Genomic DNA, 15,150 nt, shown 5'->3' with positions numbered 1-15,150 from the left:
TGGTAATGGCAGGAGCACCTACAAATTCTGACTTCTCTGATTACGTTGCTTTTTAGGAACCAGCGTGTTAATGTTACTGTTGCTATGTTAGACCACTGTTCACAGTGCTCAAGCACTCTATATAGATAGCAGCTTCATCCATACACGTAGGCATAGGAGCGAGATTGTATGGGCTTATTTTGTATGGGCTTATAGGGTTTATTAAAGACTCTTCAAAGGTGTTTATTATATTGATTAACATGTCTTAAGGCTGTTGGGAGAACAGAAGGCGCACATATGGCTCGAACTGCAAATCATCTTTCACTATCAGAGCATTATTGAATGTCCCTTCATAAATGTACCAACCAAGCCCTACTTTGTTTGGAAATATTACCACTTAGAATAATTTGTAGGCTTTATTTCCATTAGAATATGGAAAAGATGCTTTAAGGTTATTAATAGTTACACTCACTTATAAATGTTCCTTTCACACTTCTCTGTGGGATAGCCCTTTTCTATTATGGGGTGACTAAGTTGCTTATGCTAATTGGGCTTTCACCTTTTGAGGACTTGTTTGTTGCTTTTTAGGTTTAAAAGATGGCAGGCAGCTTGGATGTCCAGCACTGGATGGTTGGAACAATGTAAAATGAATGACTTGTTATGGAGTTTGGCTTAAGTGGCTTCCCCCTAGTGTCATCTTGAGGATATGTGTGGCCGCAGCAAGAAATATTTTGGAGGCCCCTGTTTGGAACAGCTTTGAATTACAATGTGTTTTTCAAAAGTCTAGCCCTGTGATTGATTACAATATTGAATTATAAGTTAAAAGTTAAGATGCAAAAATCCACGAAACTGAGCTAGAGATAATGTTTACTTTCCCTGGGGAACCCTAGGAAGGTGACCGCCCTGGGCAATTGCCCACTTTGCCCAAGCCTTAAAATGTCTCTGCTTCCCACCTCTGGCCTGAATGAAGCTGCTCATATTACCTACAGCTGGGCTCCACCAATAATTTGGTGAACCAGATTCTCACCGATGCAGTGGTGTCTCACTGAGTGTGAGTTACAGAATTTCAATCATAAATCAGCAGCAATGCACATCCAAGTACTGGTGGTATGAATGGTTTAAAAGACTAGCCATTCAGCCATTGATATGCTTTTTGTACCTGATTTGGATCCACGTCATAGCCATGTTTAGCTCCTAGGGTTCGGCCCATTGCTAAGTTGATCACGTAGCCAACAACAGCAAGAGAGAAAGCTGTGCCAACCATTTGTCCCCACTTGCTAACCTCTGGGATCACAGGCGTTGGGAAGCTGCAACAAAGAATCAGAAAGTTACAAGTGGTATCGTCGGCAGCAGAAGCATGGTTTTTCATAGCCTCAAAAGACACCAATAGTTAGTATTGTTGTAGGATATTAACATACTTACCAACATTCACTATCTTCAACATACTAGATTAGGTGCATGGTGATCTTATAACCAGGGCCGACTGGCAGTAGCGGGCCTCGGGCGTTTCCCTGGGAGGCTGGAAGGGTGGGGACCAGTGTTGGAGTGGTGGGGGTCGGATTTGCAGCAGTGCTGCAATATCAGCCCTAAGTAATAAAACCAGCAGTGCTGGGTGCCGCTTTAGTTAAGCAGCAATGCTTCACACTTGCACCCTCGGCCACCCACTTTCACCTCAACTATCCCCTGGGGGGGCAGTCCATTAAAACTGCCACGGCTGATTTGAGTTCTCAGTCAGGCCCTGCTTATAACGTGCAGAATTTGAAATGAGTAAATAAATAAAAAGGGCAGGTGCCCAAGCTTTGGTTTTGGCTCAACCTCCTGCCTCTTTCTTCTACTGTCCTGTATTTCCTGTGTGTAGCCCACTAGCAACTTTTTCAGCCTTATTTTCTCCATTTATCACTGATTTACCATTGATCTCATTATTTCTCCCTTTTCTGCCTTTCTATCTCTTGGTCAAAGGCTGATGGTGAAAAGTAAGTGCTGTTTGGCAAAAACGAGCACAAGTGCTCACCAACTGCACCACCAGCATAAATGATACACTGAAGCGAGACCTGTTTTAACAACCTAATAGCAACACATTAGTCTCAAAACCTGCTTCTTCTTCCTCCGATTGGGTCAATGAGGGTCCATCTAAAAATGTTATTTGAAATGCATCTTTTGCCATGAATGATGAAATAGGATCATTGAAGGGATCTGGTATATAACTTTCTATTGCAAGGCCTTTTAACAATGAAATATCTCTTCCAACATTGCAATCAAACAAATAAAAGTTGCTCATATGACCTACAGCTGGGCAGTTGCTCGAACCTTCCTATTTTTTTTTAAACTTCTTTATTGCAATTTGTTTTTTATCATACAGCCGCAACCATCTATCCACCTACCCACCCCCATTCCAAGACAAAAACAAGCAATTTCATCCATAGGGAGATTACATATATCAAATTAAGGCAATCACTGTAGCCTAATTCATATAGCACCACTAGGCATGAAGAATAGCAATAGAGTAAAACAGAATGGTAAATCCATAGTGGGATCCATCTATACAAATATTGGGATAAGCCCAGGCTTCCCCACCCCCAGCAGTCCCCCTTCAGTCCCCAGTGTCCGGTTCCCAAGCATGGCATCTCCATCCAAGTCACTAATCCGTGCTCTCAGAGGTGCCACCGATGATTCCAACCGATATATGGCCAATAGTCTAGCCATTCACTGTTGACTAGTAGGCGGGACCGGATCTAGCCATTCAGTGGCCAGACAGAGTCTTAAAACTGTCATGGCTTTGAACATAAAGGTATGGACGTGGCTTGCAGCCACTTCCTCGCCCACCCCTAACATAATTAGCTGGGGAGTAATTGCTATCCGTACCTCAAACATTCTACCGATATCCTATTTGAGACTCTCAAGCATTCTAAAGATATCCTTTTTAAGACTGCTGGCACTTTCTTCATGAAATGCATTTGGTGCAATGAGGAGATGTGATCTATCTTTCCAATGCACAATAATTCACCAGCTATTGATGCGCCACGGCGCCCTCAGTTGCACTATGGATTTATGACCAAAACTTGTTTCCAGGCTGCAGTTTCAAATGCCACTGCACCAGCTGTAACAAATAAAATCATAGTATGAGAAAGTTTGAAAACTATTTTGTTGGGTTGCCAAATGTTTTGAGCTGGATGACACTGTCTCTTAATGGTCTGTGTGACTTCAACACTTAAAAAAGCCATATACAACTTACATTTACATTTCTTAGCCCTTTAAATCAGCTACATGTGTTAGATGTGGGTTGGCTCAGTAACTTGCTAAACCCTTTCTGATTGACTACTCACCCAAGGGGAATTTCACCAACAATATTAATATCATATTTTTTAGGCAGGCCTAGACTTCCAGAAATTGCAGTGGAAACAATAACCTGAAAACAAAAAGAAAATACGAACAATTTAGACATAAAAAATGAAAATGGAAAAGGTAAATGTGTGTGAGGTGACATTAACATTGGTGGGAACAATAAAAAGAAGTATAGAATGAAACCGTGTGAAATTAGCATGCCATTGAATACAGGACTGATAAGAGTTTGTTCATATGGACACCTTCAGCTCCCAAAAGATCCTTATTGCCAGTGAAGGCCCCCATGCTTTTGTCATCCATAACCTCTACATAGAGTCTCTTGGGGCTCTACTCACAGATAACAGCAGCAAGATTCAGCAATATGCTGATGATAGACAACTTTAAAGTCTCCTGTGCTTCAGACACCCAGCACCTTAAAAAATGCGAGCATATCCTCCAAACCATGGATGTCCAGCAGCTACCTGAAGCTCAACACAACCAAGAGATAATCCCTCCTATTTGCCAAAAACAACGAGCAAGAAATACCACCAACCTACCTCATTGATATGAACCTTGACTGCATCGAACACCAACTTTCACTGAATGCCAAGTCTCTTGGATACACCTTCGATATCAGTTTCAACCTCAAGGAATACATTGCAAAAATAAATGTCAGTCTGGTACCAGCTATTTCTTCTAAAGAAACCGTTTCTTCCAGAAAGTAACTTCTGAACTGCTGTTAAAACTCTTGTACTCTCCCATGGCATTTCAGACTCCACACTGACAACCACTAACTCTTGTAAGGGCACCCTTCACTCCGCAACAATTCACAGCCAGGGCCTGAAGAGATATTATCACCACTACGATGATGGAGTGCTATTGCCTCCTTTGGCCGGCCTGCACCATCTTTAAAACCGGCTGCATCATTTTCGAAGCAATTATGACCAGCAACCTTTCTAATCTTGAAGGCAAGCTCATCATCTCTGTTGGATCTTGTCACACTTGTAGCCAGGACACATTAGGTTGTAGTCTAAGAAGTGTACAAAGGACAAAACACAAGGCAGCAGGCCATTTCCATTTATACACCCAGGATCTGGAACAACATCCTCCTATCCATCAGACCTCCTGATCGCAGTACCAATTTAGGGCGGAGTTGAAGGAGCATCTCTCTAAAGAATACTACATCGCAATTGAATAAGAATCCACAAACCTGCTACCTCTCCCATCATTCGTTGACTGTATGGTTGTATTAGATCCTGTACAGTGCTCCAATACATTTTGGCATGAAAAATTGAATAAAAGAAAGTAAAAAAGAGAGGAGTCAAAATCTAAATGTATTGTTAGAAGGTGAAGTGTGTTTTAAAGAAAAAGAATTGGACTTTATGTGGGACATAAAATGGGCGCTTTGTGCTTACAATGCATATAACTTTGGTTGTAGGACACTGTTCCTGAGAAGGCCAAGGTAGGAGAAGGAGCTTTTGGAGCATCTAAACCCCTTCAATAACACCGTAGTCCTTACTTTACAAACTAATGAATGACTCTTCAGACTGACCATCTGCTTCCATGTTGTCAGCCATGCTCTGATTGAACAATGGCATCAAATATTGTATCCGGTTGTGTGGGTACCTCTTTTGACTTCTTACTTACTTATCAATCCCCTAAACCCCACCTACCCAGGATGAAGCAGGCATATCATCTGGATAAGCAACATATTTGAAAAAAATTCTTTTTTAACATCACCCTCTATCTTCTACCAGCAACTAGATTTTTTTGTGTAATCACCTCAAGCATGCCTGTGTGCCTTTTCATTATTTCCCATCCTGTTCTGAAATAAGACCCATTCCATGTTCCACATCAGACTTTACTACAGTCCACTTGTCACTTCCTGGATTCTCCATGTACTCCATCATGCAGATAGCTGGAGGAGGGAGATTAGCAACTCTCACTTGCACTGTGCTGCAGCTAGCTCACTTCTGTTCTGTGTTGGTGTGAACTGGTGCCAGACTGCTGTGAGCATTGTTAACGGTTATTTTTTGGCCCTTTCAGCTTTTTTACATTTGCGAACCAGCAAACTTGTTCACATCAGTTGTTATGATGCTCTTGATTAAAAACTTGCAGGATCTTTTTCAACAAATTCCTTAGTGATACCACTAGGACTTAAATATGGTTCTCACTTATCGCATGTGTACCCCTTTTATACCAATGCACACTTGTTCATTGCACTTTCTCACTTTAAAAGCAGTGTTTCTGGTTGTGATAACATCCGCATGTCCGGTGTGTGGGCTTCAGGCCTTCTCAGTCCAGCCTCTCTATACAACTTTTTTCCATACAAACTGGTATTAGAAACTTGAGCTTGTGGTAATGCCTTTTCATATCGCACTCTTCCAAGCTCATCCTTTAAAACAGGAAGGGAGACTCCATCATTGGGATCCCGAGAGTGTACTCAGCGTTTACATCGATTGCACTAAGGAACATCAGGTGGACAATCAGTTCTTAATGGGATTCTCTGGGGCAAAGAAGCACAAGGCTGTGCAGAAACAGATCATCTCTCAATAGAGAGCCCTCTGCATTAAGATCTGCTACACTTTAGCTAAGAAGCAGTCTCCAGAAGGCCTGAGGGTTCATTGCGCCAGGGCCAAGGCTGCTACAGCTGCTTTGCACGCGGAGTGTCTGTCCTGAAAATCTGTCAGGCATCAGGGCACATATTCATGAAGCACAATTACCTTGACAGTCAGGTCTGTTGCAATGGACATTTTAGGCGTTCGTCCTGCTGGCCTTTTTAGTTTGAGCCATTCTAAAGACCCACCACCTTGGGGTGTACTGCTTTGGTATCTATTCACAAGGTGAGGAATCTGTGGTTAGAAGTATCCATCAGAAGATCAAGTTACTTACCTTTACTAATGTTCTTCCTGGTGGATACTCTAACCGACCATAGACTCCTCACTACCCTCCCACCTCCCGATTCTGGGAATTGTCTACTAAAAAGGTCCCAGTTTAGGAATCTGCACACTGGTCCTTCCAATTTGTTCCTCGTTAGAAGGTGCAAACGAGTCATGAAAGAAACGAACATCAGCGCAGAGGTGGCGCTTATATGCAGCTCCATTTGTCACTTCTGTAGAGGAAAGGCATTGATGTTCAGTCACAAAGCACTCAGGAGCACTGCTTTCGAGTTTTCCAGATTCAGTCTCACACCTGCGGATATTCACAAGGCATGGAATCTGCGGTTAGATAGAGTATCCACCATAAAGAGAAATATTGAAGGTAAATAACTTGTTCTGTAAGATTTGTTTCTTTCTTTCTTCAAAATTGGTGCTGTCAACTGCCTTTAGCGGGAGCTCCTGCTTTCTACCCCAGTTGCCTGCATTAGTGATCATGTCTTTGAGACATTGAGAAGAATCTTGATTCTACCACTGGTTTTTCAGTGTACATGCCTCACTTTAGGTGAACGCCTTGTGCACCACTCTGCCTTATTATTTTGCATTTCTATCTTTTTCCTGTTGGGTTGTCTTCTTTGAGTTGGTTAGCCTTGTCTGTAACTTTGATCCTAGTTTCTGTGATAGTTCCATGTATCAGTCAAGCATTACTTGTCCTGCTGCTTATTGTGTAAATTCTTGAGTTCCCTTTTCTGAATCCTAGCTCATGTTTCGTTGCACCAACAGGGCATTACTTTCCCAAGTGCCTGTTCTTGATCTCCAAACCACATTTACTAATTTCTGTAGCCCTATTCTTGATTTCTTGTCTTGTTTTTCTCCCCAACTCCTTGCCATCTCTATTGCTCTGTCACTTATTCTTTCCTATTGTTTGGATACTGCTCTTGATCTTTGTCCATCCTATAATGTGACTATTATTTCCACTCTGATTTTCTGTTCCATTTTGAAGTCGGTCCACTGTCTGTTTCAGTTCTATGTGACCTCTGGCTTGGTCCCTGTTATGATAAAGTTAGGGAAAGACTTCAGCTGCTGCGCCCCAATCCTTTGAAGTCTTTCTGACTCGGTATTGTTGTCAGTCTCAGGCCATATTCACACGGAGTACAAACTCCTCTATACCAGCAGGTTCAAACTATGAATTTGCTGTTTGATTGTTTTTAGGAGCAATATGCTGGTATCATTCCAATAACCTGTCCCTAAGCTACCTGGACACCCCATGTCATATATAGGTAAAGTGCTTAATCTGATAAGAACTTGTTACATGACACTTTTGCTTCTTTCCTGTCTTTATCCTTGTCTCTGCTTACAATCATCTCCTTTCCTCTGCATGTGATTTAATCATGCATGATGTTAAAAGGTCTGGAAAGAAATCAACCACCCCTTGCCATGTTCATTTTTAGGGGGTTACTTTCATTTTGAAGGCAACGTGTGTAGAATGGGTTTCACACCGGTACCACTAAGAACCCTCTTTTAAGTCTCTCTGACAACATTTGGCTTGTTGTGCCCACCCTCGCAGACATCTAGTTTGGATTTCACATTAGTAACAGATCTGCAAAATAACCTGCTCTTCTAAGTATCTTTTGAAATTCTCTCAATATTAATTTCACAAAAAACACGTTATTTATTGCATCAAATGTTGATAATTGCAAATCACTTTTTACCAAGCATCCTTAATACATGATCATGCTGTTTGCAGATAATCCAGCAAGGATTATATTCAGCCCCTTCAGGGGAGAAGGTTTCGCCACCTCCACTGATTGGTTTACAAGAGAGAAAGTCAAGTCTAAAATTCAACACCTACACACAAAGAACCAGCCTCAAAGGCCAAATCCAGAGACAATCTTGTTTTGTTGCTTTGTCCTCCTGTTTGTAGATGCTGACTGAGCTGTCTGAGGAAATATCCTACAGTTACTAGATAGATAAACATTTTGGCAACATGACAAACTAAAATATATCATCCTCTTTGGAAAAGCAAAATATTTGAATTTATACAATAACATTAACCAATGTTGTCTTTGTGGCTGACATCCAAGCTAATATGCCCATAGCTAGTGATACGACTAATTGAATGGTATTGCCAGAGAGCAATAATAAGGACAGAAAAGAATAGGGTAGAAGAAGACAGTAGTAAATGCTACCTCAGTTTGCTGATTCCTGACTTACCACAATGATCTCCATTGGGATGGGGAAGCGTATCTTGTGTATGTATCTCAAATTCAGCTCTTTGACGACAATCAGAAGGACCATACTGACTATGGCAAAGATGAGAGATGCCACATTGGTATGGGGTAGATTCTTACAGATATCTATAAATGTCTAGATACAAAAAAAAGATATTTATTTTGCTCCTCTTACTAGCATCTGTGAAGCATGGTGAAAAAAGGAGGCATTACACAATAAAATAACCAATACGATGTTATGAATACAATTATTCTGACACTTTACCATGAATGTACAAATCAATATTCAAGCAGGGATATCTTGTGTGCTAGTCAGATGGTTTGACTGATCTGTGCTTAAAGATCTAACCTAAGGATCATAGGATTCTGGATCTGACTCTCTGCTTTGCTGGTGCTCTTTCATGTGATATCAGAGAGAGCAATATACAACACTTCTCTGAGGATGAGGATACAAGTCTGTTAATTATCACATAATACAATAAACTAGGCTTATTGAGGCAGTGTTCAGGCTTTTCTTGCTTGTTTTTTTATGAAGAGTAGGACAGAGGATCTTGACCTTTTTGCCTCTGTGGACTCCCACTGTTGGAGTCTGGGGATTCCTGCCTAAGCAATTTATATGACTTGAACTGCAAGTACACAAGCGTATAGAAGCACGTCTACATCAAACAAATGCACACATTAAAAAATATTTTATTCCCAATACGAACAATGCAAAAATCCATTTTTTTACTTACATTGGAAAGGTTGGAGCATCTCATAAAATCGTTTTATTTCTTAATGACAAAGCAATATGGTAGACTCTATCCAATCAATCTGTCTTTTTTGCTCCTAACACATTTCACTTTTTGTTGGCCCTTACCAGTGTTTCAGTTGTGGCCACCAATTTTCCATACTAGTGCCCATTTGCTCTTCTCGTGCTGCTTGATGAATCAAGATAAGGATACCAACTTAATTTTTGGCATCCAATTTATTCTCATTTCAATCAACTTTATTTCGGTTCAAGAATCCATTAAAGTGCACAGTGCAAAATCATTATAAAGATTTAAAAACATAATACATTTAAAACACAGCTCATTACAATATACGTATATAAAAACATTACAATCATAATGCTTCGATTGTCAAAGTGCTGCCACAATACTGAGACAAAAACCAAAAGAACAAAATCCTCAAAAAGGTCCATAAACGTGGCCTCATTAAGGGTCTGCTATGTCACCCGGATTGTCTGTATTATTTTCAAGTGTGAGCAGTTCGAAAATATTCACAGAAATAAGTTGGCTAAAAATGTGCACTACAGTGGTTAAGGGGATTACATTTTAGAATAATAAAACCTAAATAGATGTCATTAGACTAATACATTTCTCCTAAATGTTCTTGGCCTAAAAAAGCTTGAACCATGCTGTTTGATGTTAGATTTTTGCTAGTTCAGGTCAGTCGAAGAATTTTCAAAGGATGATATGCTTTCAGGTTGGATTGCCTACCCAGCTGTTTGTCACCATCATTGTTCTGTATTTCGACTTATAACATCATATTTGTACAAAAATGCAGATATCATATTGTTCACTATGTACTAATTGAATATATACAATAAAAAAAACCTTAAAGACACAATACAAATTAATCATAGATTCTCTCTGTAGGGACTGGTACAATATATGCCCACATAAAACCCATTCATCAATTAAAAAAATGTCAACTCAAATTCCGCTTCTCATATTGACCGGCTCATGTTAGAGCTAAAATTGCCTTATTTTAGCCAATTTAAAATCCATAGCTCTAGACCATAACATCTATCTGCCAAATGTCATATAAACCATTTTCTTACACACCATAAAGAAAACAGGTACCTTGAGACAGCAAAGACTATGGGATGAAAAGTGTCTTATTTCAGTAATCTAAGGGCCGTTTGGCAACTAGAGATCCCTAAATTCCTATAAATCTGGACTATCCACTTGTACCTATGCTTTTTGTAGACTGGGCAGAAGAAAAGAACATGAGCCTCGGAGTCATCTAATACTCCACATATAGGGCATTTCCGATCTTGCTCCCGACTCCAGGTGCTAGTAAAAACGCAAAGCGGGAGGGTACGGTGCTTAAATGGTAGTGTTTCCTGGCTAAAACTGCTGTATCTCATCCAGGAATGTCTCTGCACTATAAGCATCTTTGACCTCAAAGAATCTCTCGGTGAGAGAGCCCAAGGTTACATCAGTCACTAGAGAAGAATGCTTGAAACCCCTGAAACTGTCCACAAGTTTCCTCTTAGATATTACCAATACTGCAGCTACAGGATCACACCATAATACTAAACAGGGTATAGTAGAGCCAGGGTAAGCTTTTTGCCCCAGGTGTGTTCAATAGTTCCCCCAGGGAAAGTCTATATGCTATCAGCTCTGGAGTAGCCCAGATTTGCATCCAAAAGAGGAGAGGTCTTAAGCCAATTCCCTCCAAAATAGGCCTCAATTTTAAATCTAGCCGAAGCAGAATTAGGGGATTGCTGGGGGAAAGATTCGCTAGCTGCCTAATATAGTTGTTTTCCACCAGTAAGATCTCTTTCACAGGCTTATACCCCCATAACTCTGCCCTATAGGTGATAGCTGTCAGGGCATGGATTTTTTAAATCTTTACCAGGGGGCTAATAGGCTTAAAAAAGGAGGCGCCTTGTACTTCAACAAGACCACAGGTGCTCCTTGCAAGTTTCATCCTTTGTTTCCATATACTTGTTAAGGGTCAGACCCAGGTAGTCAAAAGTAGAGAACCTCTCCAAAGGGATTCCATTCAATAAAGGGCTAGCTCGTGTGAAGGGCACCGGATTAAGGACCATAAATTTAGTCTTGGTGACATTAACCTCAAGACCCCACAAAGTGCTAGGATCTCTTGCATGTCCATGGGAGATTTTGACAAAAGTAAGGTGTTGTCGGCAAACATCATGGCTGAGGTTTGGAAGGAGCATATCTTCAGAGCATCATTATCTCTTACCCTATTCAAAAGGTCCACCAATCCTTTAATATACAGACAGAATGGAGTGGGGGGCCAATACACAGCCCTGACACACTTCCCCTAGTCACAGGAAAAGGTTCTGAAAGCTTGCCCAAATTCCCACTTCGGACCTGTGCAAAGGTTTCGTCAACCGACATGACATGACAAAGATAGGTAGGGACCCCCATATCGCTTAATACAGGCCCAAGTTTGCCTCTGGGGGCTAAATCAAAATCAAACTTTAGGTCCACAAAAGTTAGGTATGAACTACCACCCTCCAACACAGTTGCTTTCCAGTAAAGGCGTTGGAGGCAGAACACCTGACCGATGGTAGTTTCATTTCCTAAAGCCTGCTTGTAATATACTTAGGGTACTATGGTCCTCCATCCATTCTCGTAGCCGCTCCAGTATTATAATGGCAAAAACCTTCAGCATTACATCTATTAGACTGATGGGTCTGTAGTTCTCAGGTAGCATGGGGTAACTTTTGTTGTACACAGGCATTATTTCTGCACCAGCCCGTGATTTAGGGATTTGCATTCCCCCCAATATAGCATTAAAAATAACCTGCAGATATGGGCCCCAGACTCCTGGTTCTGCAAGATACAAGTCACTCAGTAATTTGTTGATGCCAGGTGCCTTGTGAGGAGCTATTTTGGATATAGCACTACGTACTTCTATGGCAGTGAAGGGGGAAAGGCCTGCATATTGTCCTGGCTCTCCAGCCCATCATATAATGGCCGAAAATGCCCATCCCATACTTTGGCTACAATGTTGGGCTCAATGTTGGTTCTTCATTCCCTTTAAAATTATGAAGAGTTATGTAATTGTATTTAGGAAAGACCACAGATAGACAGTGCCAGAATAAGCTCTGTGGAGGCCCCTAGGTAGTCGAAATTTCAGGCCCCTCCCGTGCAAATTATCTCCTAATACCCAGTGCACCGGTTTTGTTTACAAACTGAAAGCTGCCAGAAGATGAGCTTTTAAGACACAAACTGTTATGTGAATCTGATGTCCCTGGTTTATGACCTTTAAATTGTATTTTGATCCGTTATGACGGGCCCCTATGTATGTATTTGAGCTTGTAAAGCGCACTGCTACCCGTCCGTAGGTTTCCTGGCGCTGTATTACTCTGGGGAACCCGTCCTGGCTTTCCCTGTGGGATGGTCCCTGCTGGGAGTCCCCAAGGTGGAGCGAGGCATCCCCGGAGTTGATGGGGCCATTGTGGAGATTAGGCAAGCTAATGCCCAGAGTTGCCGAGTGGAACCCCTGATTAGAGTAAGCACCAAAGCAAGAATTATCGAGTCCGCTGACCCAAGTCCACAACCCTGCCGCGTCAGGAATTGAACCCTGGTCCCGGGCCGACTTCTGCTCCCGGGTCTGCCGCCTCTAACCAGTGAGCCACACCACTCCGTGGAGGAGTGGGGCCCATAGGCTGGTGCCTACTTTGCCTATTTAGTAATGCGGAACTGCAGATAGAGGGTGAATATAAATGCATCTTTTAGATCATGCACTCCAGTCTAGGATTAGTTTTAATTGTACTAATGTAAGTTGAATATTGACTCACTTTATTCTTGCATACAGTCAGGTTTTGCTAAAAGAAGTTTGATAAAACTGATACAAAGAGAATGTTTTTAGATTATGAGGCAATCACAGTACATGTCGAGATTCGTTTCTGCTTTTGACAGTATGTAACTGTTTAAATGGTTGGTGTTTTAGGTCTAATGTGCATGTAGTATTGTAATAGTTTTAAGGGACCGAACAATAAAATTGTTTAGTTAATTAATTAAGCAGATAGAGGGTGCATTGGCAAATACCGATTATTCTATTTAGAGCTCAGTGAAGGATACCAGCCAATAGTCAACAACAGGTCGAGTACGGGTATGATGGAATAACGTAATGTTACAGTTTAGGAGTATTTCCTTCATCATCATGGGATCTTCATCATCATTCATAACCAGTCAGCAAGAATAGCACTTATTACAGCCAGAAAAAAGAACCAAGTCTTTTGATTAGCATCTTTGTGGGAAGCTCACCCTACTTTAGCATCTGACCTACCATTAACACAATGCAATGAGGACTACGGGAGGCATGTACTGATGACCATATTGCAGCAGGACACATTTTTAGGTTGAGCCTGAGTCAGCGCGCATGTGCTGCTCTGGCAATCTGCTGTAGTAGAGTATGGAGGAGAAGCCCCACCCACTCCCCGCCCATATTTGTCATTGGCTTTTTTCTTTGTCCTTCGTAAATGCAGGCTACTGGTTCAGTAATTGGCTTGTTAGTCCCACCTTAGGACCACCTTGCTTCATTTGTTAACTCCCATGGCGACTGGCCCCTTTACTTCGCTTATTACACAGTATGTATTATTTAGTCTGGAAGCACTATTTTGTTTAATGAGTTTCTCGCAGCCGGTACGACATGCGCTGCTTCAGCTGGTTTCCCTTTCTGTTCGCACCCAGGCAATCTCACGCCCAGCGCTGTCCCATGTGTTTACAGGCTGGGCTGGAATTGCTGCGTCTGGTCTGCAGCATCACAAGGTGGTGGCATGCTCAGAGGGAACAAACAGGCCTTCACCTGTGAACGCTTGGCCTCTTCCACCATCACCAAGTGTGCCAGAAATTCGCATGCTGTTTCTCACTTCTATATTTTCTCCACGGTGCCAGATTTAGACTCTATGAAATGGAAGGGGACAAACAAGAAATCCGATTGGCTGCGGTGGATTTCAAGCATTTCCGGGGCGCTGAGCCACATATCTCCTCTCGTAAGTCAGTACCGCCATTAGCGGAAGACTCTCGCACCTACATATATGCTCGGGCATTCCCTCACAGCAGCTCGAGGGGCTTTTCTGCACCCGAGCCAAGTATGTACAGCATGAAGAGAACATTGTTTATCTGCTTACTCATTCAAATTATCTGCTATCTCTCTACTTCAAAGGCTCCATCTAGTCCTTCACATAAAACCAAGAATCCAACACTAGGCGAGAGGCGGAAAGGGTCGGTAGTAAAAGCGTGTACATTTTATAATGTTCTGTTGCCCTTTATGGGATACATTTATTAATTACAGGCTAGGCTCAAAAATACTTTGGAGGTAAAGCGACAGTGATGCCACGACTCAACTGCACCCACACTGCTTGCTATACTGTGTCTTTTCGTGTTCATGTATGCTGACAAGGCTACATGGGGTCAGAAGCAGCCTAAAAGCTGCATGTTGATGCTACATAAATCACAAATATATTGGAAAGGAAGCTTTAGGCAATATTTTATGGCAGACAAAGGTTCCCCCGCCAGGCTATCCAAAGCAACATCTTTGTTGATGTTATGCAGCCAATCAGATCTTCAATCTATTGGGTCCGCGGATCCTCAAGGCATGATATATATACATACATGTTGAACCTTCATTTCCCTGGGGACCATACATGTATTATGTATTTATTAAAAATGGTACTGTGGATCTGCGGTGAAATAACAAATAAACCAAGCATTTGCAATGCAATAGGTCTCGCATTTTGCGCATGTTCAAGCTATTGGCATTGTAAATGACAATGCCTTTTATTTATGTTTTAAAAACTAAAAGATAAATAAAAGGCACTGTCGTTTAGAGTGCCGATAGCTCAAACTCGGTAAATGCGAGACCTATTGCAAATGCTTGTTTGCATTGGAATGCTCACGTTGGCCACTGGGTTGTAGCTTTAACTTTTATTGACTGGCCTTCCGTTCAGCCAGGAGGAGACGCATGTCAAGTTTTGCCATGGCACTCTGGTATAC

General features: G+C 41.7%; 1 protein-coding gene across 1 annotated transcript in view; it reads right to left on the bottom strand.

The window, feature by feature from the left end:
• The window catches only part of SLC26A9 (solute carrier family 26 member 9), a 251,682-nt gene that overhangs the window by 88,721 nt on the left and 147,811 nt on the right, over positions 1-15,150 (bottom strand). The window contains exons 7-9 of the mRNA XM_078644590.1: positions 8,391-8,543; positions 3,303-3,385; positions 1,139-1,286 (exon numbers count right to left, since the gene is read on the bottom strand). Of these exons, the coding sequence (XP_078500716.1) occupies positions 1,139-1,286; positions 3,303-3,385; positions 8,391-8,543 (384 nt within the window). The remainder of the gene's footprint in view (positions 1-1,138; positions 1,287-3,302; positions 3,386-8,390; positions 8,544-15,150) is intronic.

This window comes from Lissotriton helveticus, chromosome 5_1 (genome assembly GCF_964261635.1).
Source record: "Lissotriton helveticus chromosome 5_1, aLisHel1.1, whole genome shotgun sequence".
Lineage (NCBI taxonomy): Eukaryota > Metazoa > Chordata > Amphibia > Caudata > Salamandridae > Lissotriton > Lissotriton helveticus.
This window is presented reverse-complemented; position numbering and strand designations above follow the sequence as displayed.